At 31.0% G+C, this 8,152-nt stretch overlaps 2 protein-coding genes across 2 annotated transcripts in view; both read right to left on the reverse strand.

The window, feature by feature from the left end:
- Nucleotides 1–2,000: 2,000 nt before the first annotated feature.
- The window catches only part of LOC106100924, a 13,183-nt gene continuing 7,031 nt past the window's right edge, over nucleotides 2,001–8,152 (reverse strand). The window contains exons 9-13 of the mRNA XM_013279989.1: nucleotides 7,760–7,838; nucleotides 6,278–7,690; nucleotides 4,964–5,169; nucleotides 4,279–4,458; nucleotides 2,001–2,209 (exon numbers count right to left, since the gene is read on the reverse strand). Coding sequence (XP_013135443.1) covers nucleotides 2,191–2,209; nucleotides 4,279–4,458; nucleotides 4,964–5,169; nucleotides 6,278–7,690; nucleotides 7,760–7,838 — 1,897 coding nt within the window. The 3' untranslated portion in view covers nucleotides 2,001–2,190. The remainder of the gene's footprint in view (nucleotides 2,210–4,278; nucleotides 4,459–4,963; nucleotides 5,170–6,277; nucleotides 7,691–7,759; nucleotides 7,839–8,152) is intronic.
- LOC106101155 lies at nucleotides 6,187–8,141 on the reverse strand. Its single transcript, XM_013280286.1, has 2 exons — nucleotides 7,760–8,141; nucleotides 6,187–7,690 (listed from the first exon to the last, which is right to left on the reverse strand). Exons 1-2 carry the CDS (start codon nucleotides 7,910–7,912, stop codon nucleotides 6,224–6,226), a joined length of 1,620 nt encoding a protein of 539 aa, XP_013135740.1. The 5' UTR covers nucleotides 7,913–8,141; the 3' UTR covers nucleotides 6,187–6,223.

Here is an 8,152-nt window from a genome sequence, read left to right on the forward strand (position 1 = left end):
TATTTATTCATTTGCGTTTCCTTTTATTTAAATCCTGACATCGATAGATTGGGAACCAGGACTTTTAACTGGTTTTCTTTGAACTTTTTATTTTTTTTTTAAAGAACAGTGAAATAAAACAATAGTATGCAAATAAATACATTTATTTAATACACATTGTCAACTTAATACGCGTGCGATAAGGAAATTAATTACATTTTCAGACTATACCTAAAATAATCTTTGGACGATTCTTCTTGAACTGGTAAGGGCTTTATTTCTTCTAAGACTCAATTTCCACTTGGCGGTTAACCGCACCAGCCTTGAGCTGTACGGCTAGCTGCTAAGTGGAAATAGATACTAAATATCCTGGTTTTACTTAACATGGATTCGATTACGAATTATATATTCAGAGATTCTGTTTACACAAACTATAGAAATAAGAATTTGTTTTGTACATTTTTATAGTATTTGCTTGTATTGAGAAAATAAACTTTTAATATTCGAATATTCGTTTGACACATTTAATCGTCTTGAACTAGAACGTAATCATTTTTTTTTAATTAAATATATTTTAGAACACAAAGTTTATTATAAAACATATAAAATTACTAAAGCTCATATAAGCAATATCACATTTAAATATACTTAGTTTATTAATTTCACTGAGTAATATTTTATTTGGTGTTCAATTTCATTTTTTTATTTAAATATCGTCTACAAATTGACCAATGTTTATAACTCGAGACTGACTCAATCCGCTAAGAGAGTGCCATAGACAAGAAACTGTAATGAACTGAACCAATATTTCCATTAACTTTTATTTAGGTAACTACGTACTTAACATTGTAATGACTGAGATTTTACCTCTCATCAAATATTGTTTGAGTTTCAAATTGCCTTTACTTAAAGTATATTTATGTATTGCCTTTGAACTGTAAGCGAATTGCCTTAAAACACAACAATATGAGACGTTATTTTTAATCATCAAAAGCACCATTTTTTAACATCACATTGGATTTAATTTTTTTTAATAGAAAATTTGTTAGAGAGCTTAACAACATCTTAAACATATGACAGCAAAGACGCAAATTACGTATATAAAAAAAGCAAAGCCACAGTTTTTTTTTGTAGATCTCTATTGTTTACTAAGAAGTAATTAATAATACTAGCGCAAGATTAGTGAAGTATTGGAAAAAATTACAAAAAAAAAAAAACATCGATAATTATCTCATGTTTGTCAATCGCTTACAAGTACGAATTAAATCGTGTATAGATATTTATAATATAGCGAGATAAAGAATATTGGAAGTCCAAAAATTCTATAAGACACTATTTTTTTTTATTAGAATTAACATTTACTTAAGTCTACACTTTTACTCGGTGTTTCAAGGTGCCAAAATGTTAAATATTTTTTAAATTTTGCAAATAAAAACACTGATTTGTAATAGTGCCTTTATACATTTATGACAATATTCTGAAGTAAAAAAAAATATATAAAATTGTTAGTTGAACAAGTTTTTTTTTATACCATCAATTGTAAAAATTAAAGTTACATACAAAATACATAATTAATTATCCATTGACAATATAAAAAGTAAATATAAAAATATTTTTTATTTGCATTTCAATAATGTACTAAATCATTTGCTTTCGTTCGATAGTTTTATTTTCGCCTTTATTTGATGTTAATCTATACTTCTATACTATTATAATGTAGCGTAAACACTTCTTTGTTGCCTAAGATGTCAGCAATTACAGCATATTTTTGAATAATTATTTTTTTTAATAAAAAGCCCTACACTACCGTCACGCTTTAGGCTATATATTTTAACGCCATGAAACTTAGGGGGTAAATATTTTGGATAAAAACCCTAATGTGGGAAAGAGACCATAAGTTGCTGCCAACATCAAGGAAGCAAGATTTTCAAGGTTTGTCATATCATGTCATTTTCATATTTGCTATTGATAATTTGACAATAGTAAACAATAAAATAAAATTTTCACAATTTCTTGCGGATAAAACCGCACGGGAATATTGACAAATATAAAGTATAGCGATATTTAATTTAATTTGGTGTCATTTAAGTTATTTAAAGCAGTACAAAAGCTTTTACAGTTACTTTAAGTCGATAGCATGCCAGTGAACAGATACCGTCCTGCATACATCTAGAAGTATCCATTCCTTCATGTTAGTTCCATGCAACATGATCATAGATAAGCACCGTATCTGTAAATAAATATTTATGATATAAATACTTAAGTATTATTCGTATAAATATAATATTAAGGGCCTGTCCTACCAAATTGAAAATTAATAACAATCCAACGTGTAATAAATGTTATGGATATATAAGATTTTGTTTCCTTATCTGACAGTGACGCCATTTTAAAGCTATTTGAGCCTCTATCAGCCAGTGGTGGGAGAGGCCCTAAATATAATGATAACGCATGCTTAACAAATATGCACATATCCAAAGCACTAATTTAATACATAGCTTTTGATATATACATATACGACTCTGTGTGTTTAAATAAATCATCATGTTTTTTTTCATTATCAGTTTTTATTTTATTAATAACATATATGTAATATATTTTAAATTATGTGTTTGTAGCAAATATTATCATATCAGATTTATTTTGTAAAGATGCTATGGTTGGCTTTTTAACTATTTTTGATGTATTCTGTATTCTTAAAAGTTATTTGTTAATCTGTGCTATTTATCAATACATTTATCTTTATTTAAAAACAACAAGATTGTTAGGAAAATATTAGGAAACGGAAGTAATAGTGGGGGGTAGTTTTATAAAATATATGGCAAGGATTGGCACGGGCTCAGTTGCAGTCTCGGTGCTCAGTGTTTTAGTCGTCACAACGGAACGTTCGATATATGCGTTGTCGCATTAGAGTTCAATTTGTGTGTTTTAAAGTAATTTACAAGCATTGTTAATATCCGTCCGACCATATTTTAAAGGAAGTCATTTGTATCGATATATCTAACGCTATATTGTTTATTTTCACAATAAAAATAAATATACTGTAGACAAAGAAAAGCAAAAAAGCAGAAGAAAATACATGACAGGCGTACACAGCGTTCATAAGAAAAAGTTTTTTTTGTTGTTATTAAATATTTTAATGAAACTTACTCTAAGATGGAACGATTTTAGCCTGCAGTGTACATAAATATATTTGATTGTATAAAATATCGTAAGCTTATTTAATGTTACATTCTTTAAATTGATTTACAACGACAATGTGTTAAAACCTATACCACATTTAAAAAGCAATATCAAGCTTACGAAGGGCATGTGATAAAAATATGCAAATAAAATTGTGTACAAGCAATATCTTACCTTTTAAATATATATATTTCGTATAAATATTTTTTATTGTGGTTTAAAGCCGTAATAAACAAAAGGGACAATTAGTTCGGTTAGTATAAAATACACACCTTAAGAGCATCCCAATAATGACCTAAATAAAAAAATCAATAAAATGCGTCATTATATGATAACAATTATTTACGATATAAAAGTTGCTAAAGCAACATATACTAAAAGATTAATTTACACATCCCTTAATAATTGTTGTTTTAATGTATTCTATTACTAGCTTTCGCCCTCGACTCCGTCCGCGTGGAATTGGAAAAAACAAAAGTGAATAGCCTATGTGTTCTTCCAGACTATCTTCTACATCTATGCCAAATTTCATCGAAATACGTTCAGCCGTTTAGGCTACAAACTCTAACAAACATCCATCCATCTAAACTTTCACATTTATATTATTAGTAAGATTAAAACTCAGCTTTTTTTATCTGACATGTAATAAATGAATCTACATGCAATAAAAAAATTAGCTGCTTTAATAATATACAAAGCAAACGTTAGTTTAATAACATGAAAAAAACACCACAAAAAACAAAACAAGGAAAGTATAAAAAAAATACGTTACATAATTTTGTGTTTAAATAAAGTTATCTCATTAACAAAAACATGATATTATAATTGTCGAGAAGGAAAACCTAAATTTAATAAAAATAATATCGTGTATTCATAAAATTTTGGGAAAATATAGTACTAATAGTAATAGTTACATTATACATAGAAATAAGTAAATAATGAACCTTATGTATTATTCTTAATACAAAAGCTAAAGCAACAACAAGTCAAAGCTATCATTGACCATACAAATTTGTCTGATAATGATTTATAATATGATGATAATGATTTATAATATGATAATAATGATTTACAATATAATGATAATGATTCAATGCCACTTAATGATGAATTTACCTGACTCTTGAATGCAATGCGGCGGTTTCTTCTGAAGGTGTATCTCGTAAGAATGTAGAAGATAGGTTGAGGATGACCATAAGGCAGCACAGAAGTAGAGGGCCGAGGATGGCTCCTTCAGGACCGAGGTAGAATATACCACCGGCTATAGCTAGACCGGTGACGTATGGGTGACCACCGCTGCAACATTCATGTTAATCTTACTTAAATAACAAACTAGCTGTTTCCTGTGAATCCGTCCGCACGGTAATACCCCTAATTAGTAACCTACGTTTTCTTGGAGACTACGTTCTACGTTTACGGTTAATTTCATCTAGATCCGTTAAGGCGTTTCAGAGATACCTTCTAACAAACATCCATCCATCTAAACTTTCGCATCTATAATATTAGTAAGAAGTAAGATGCGAAAATTTAAATGGATGGATGTTTGTTACTAAATATTTCCAGATCGGGTCAACGTATGTTTCTGAAATTAAGCATAAATGCAGAATATACTTTGGAAGAAAAATAGGCTACTGATTTAGTTTTTTTTTCCGCGCGAACGGAGTCATAGGTGACAGCTATATCATTCGGTGCTAGAATAATAATACAGAACTATGGATTTTAGACATCTATCGCTTTCTATTACTCTCTTACTAGATGGTATTCTATATGGTTGTGAGGTCTCTTCTTCTTAGTTACTTACTCTTTAATCTCGGCGTAAACAGCGGCGTCCAGGAAAGCGATAGGCGCAGCCTGTGCGATAGGCAGGAGCAATGCAGCCATCGGTCTGCCTTGCAGCCACACGTCTAGTGCGGCGGGGATTCCTGCTAAATACGGCCCCAGGAACGGGGCAGCTCCGAGAATAGCGGCTAGAACTGTAACGAATGAACGACGTGAAGTTATAGCCATTCATTCAAAAGTGTCCACCACCAGCTTACTATAACCGCACTAAAATCCTCGGAGCCTACCCTTAGTTAGGGACTAGGCCATAGTCAACCACACTGTCCCACTGCGGGTTTGTCGATATCACACATTACTTTGAATTTCTTCGCCGATATATGTAAGTTGCATCACGATGTTTTCTTTTACCGTAACAATGAACGGTAAATTATGTACCTATGAAATTCGAAAATCAAATTGGTATATGACGGGATAGAACCCAAGATCTGTAAATTACAATTGCTTAAACCCCTGAGTTAGCGTCGATCCTATATCCTATAGTAAAATGTTCATAAAGTAATACCCTAATAAACTTTTTGGTCTCAAAATCGAGCATACTGGAAAGTATTAAGAGCATATTGGAAAATTAAATTTAATAGTAACAAGCGAATGACGAGGATGACAAACAAGTGCGATAATCTTAAGAGCGGGGTCATAGGTGTATGTTATTCAGATGTACATGTATGTTTCTATACACACGCACACTATTGTAGGTATCTTATGGTTTTTACACGCGTAGATAATGAGATATAGTAAAATAACGCTCTAAGTATAAACAAATACGAATTTAAATATATAATTATAGTAATTGTTATAGAATTCATAAGATTATTTTGTCATTTTAAATGTTACTTTAGAAGTCAGATATGGTATGGGTATGTTATGAGGGATGAATCGCATGTTACAAGGAGAACGTTAGTTATGAGTGTGGAAGGGTACACCGGTAGAGGTACACCTAGAAAGAGATGGATGGATTGAGTGAAAGGTGACATGATCCAAAAGGGAGTGATGACTGAGACGACGGATGATAGAGTTATGTGGAGGACAAAAACCCATTGTACTCTACGGGAGTAAGATGATGATGATGACTTTAAAAGTCAGACATTTTCTTTACTATACCTGCCTACATTAAAGCCCACTAAGTATTATTTCAAAGCTTACCTTGATTCATCAATGAAAGTGATTTGAAGGTCAAACAAATATATCAACAAAGCAACAATTTTATTTGTAAACAATACAAAAATCATGTTTTCTTTTTCTTATTATCTAATTGTTTTGGTCGCAACTGTGCGTATACGTATTTATAAAACTCTAAAGCTTTCTGTTTATTATAGGCGACTGTGTTTCTACAATGAGGTCCTGTGCAAACACTTGCATATTCATCTTTTGCTTGAGGTTTCTGTACTTCTGGTTTATTATAGCTCGTTTTTGTACTCCTTAATGTTTCGACGAAATCTCTTGATGAATCAAATACAACTTTGATCGTTGTTCTATTCGTCATATTAAGATGACTATCTTTTAAGAGATTATCTTTATCTATAGCCGTCATTGCTGCGCTCGCGTCTCCTTTTGGAGCATTCGCTTGTCTTATTAAATAAAACGTTGGAGCTGGTTCTGTTACATCTTCGTCGGTTGTTATATCATAATTAGTTGTATGCCTATCGTTATATAATAAACACATGACTTGAGCGTCGAGGTTTATCTGACACATTGCACTTTCCAATAACAATTTTACAACTTCAATAGGCAATGAACAAGGTGCTGATATACAAGTATTGGAATTCGATACATTTAATATAACACCGTGTAAATCGTTTCTCGCTGTAGATGCTAGATATGCAACATTTCGACATCTGCAATCTAATTTATTTTCTTGATATATTACCGTGGAACCACTAGATTTGCAACTCTGATAGTCGAAATTTAAGGCGTAAGGTTCGACATTTTCAATTCTATTTTTAATGAATTTAAAATGTTTCTTATTCATCCGTCTTCTCAAGCATTTAACATTTGTCAAAGCGTTGCTTTTAAGTACTTTAATATAGTTATCATTGAAATCTGTTTTAGCTGAAGTAAGCATCAGTCCATTAGCTCGTATTTCCTTGAAATTATTTTTATTAACGTTTAATATTTCTGACGTTATGTTAATACTATTTGCAACAATATCGTTGAAAACATTATTAGATATGATTGTACTTCTACTTTGAACGGTTATGCTTTTCGATTCTAAATTACCAATGGTACAATTGTTCATTATAAAAGCTATATTATCACCGCCGATAATTTCTATCGCTTGCGTTTGTATATTTGTAATTGTCACATTATCAAATTCAATACTCCTCGCTCCACTAACATTATAAACGGCTTTAGTATTTATGGAAAATATTTTACTATTCGCAACGCGGATTTTCTTTAAAACAGCTCCTAAGCATTTTGTTTCAAAAGCATTGGTTGGCGATTTAAAAAATTTCCTCGGTAGATTTACAATATTTTTAACATTCTCCAATGTTATATCAGACGGAGTTTGAATTGCAGAATTTGGTGTAAGCGTCGCAAATTCAAGACGATCACAATTTTTGATTTTAATTGACTGAAGTCTCGATGGTCTTTGCAAAACAGGACAATCGATTATCACTTTTAAGTCTTTGCAATTCTGTACAATCAAGCTTATATGATCAGTGTAAAAATCTCTTAAATGTATAACGAATTCCTAAAACAAGAAATTTCAATATAGTTTTACGTTAAATAAATTGTCATTGACTTTTATAAATGTACTTACATTAGCTCTAACAGCGGCACAATTATAAACAACATCACTTGGTATATTACTAGGACAGTTCCACTCAGTCTGTTGGCAACTGGTGAAATTAATTCTCAACGAGTAAGTTAATTGTATTATTGCAACTAATAATATAAATTCTCTGTAAACCATTGTCACATGTACGATAAAATGACATCTTTCTCTAAAGAACTGTATGTCGGATTGCGCACGAGTCGAATAATAAAAATGTCACACTATTGTATCATCCGGAGATAATACTTCATTAAAATACCCCGCGAACGGAACGAGTTAATATTTCGCAACTAGAAAAGTTCAACGTACCAGGATGTAATGTAACACAAATGTTGAAAACAATAACAAATTATGTAATTTTATTTATTCATTAACTGT

Source organism: Papilio polytes, unplaced genomic scaffold (assembly GCF_000836215.1).
Source record: "Papilio polytes unplaced genomic scaffold, Ppol_1.0 DF824024.1, whole genome shotgun sequence".
NCBI classification, from domain to species: domain Eukaryota; kingdom Metazoa; phylum Arthropoda; class Insecta; order Lepidoptera; family Papilionidae; genus Papilio; species Papilio polytes.

Excerpts from the sequence above, each read along its gene's own strand:
- LOC106101155 (XM_013280286.1), bottom strand. The coding sequence starts at position 7,912 with ATGGTTTACAGAGAATTTATATTATTAGTTGCAATAATACAATTAACT. Across the intron at positions 7,691-7,759 it reads GTGCCGCTGTTAGAGCTAAT|GAATTCGTTATACATTTAAG; the intron begins GTAAGTACATTT and ends TTCTTGTTTTAG.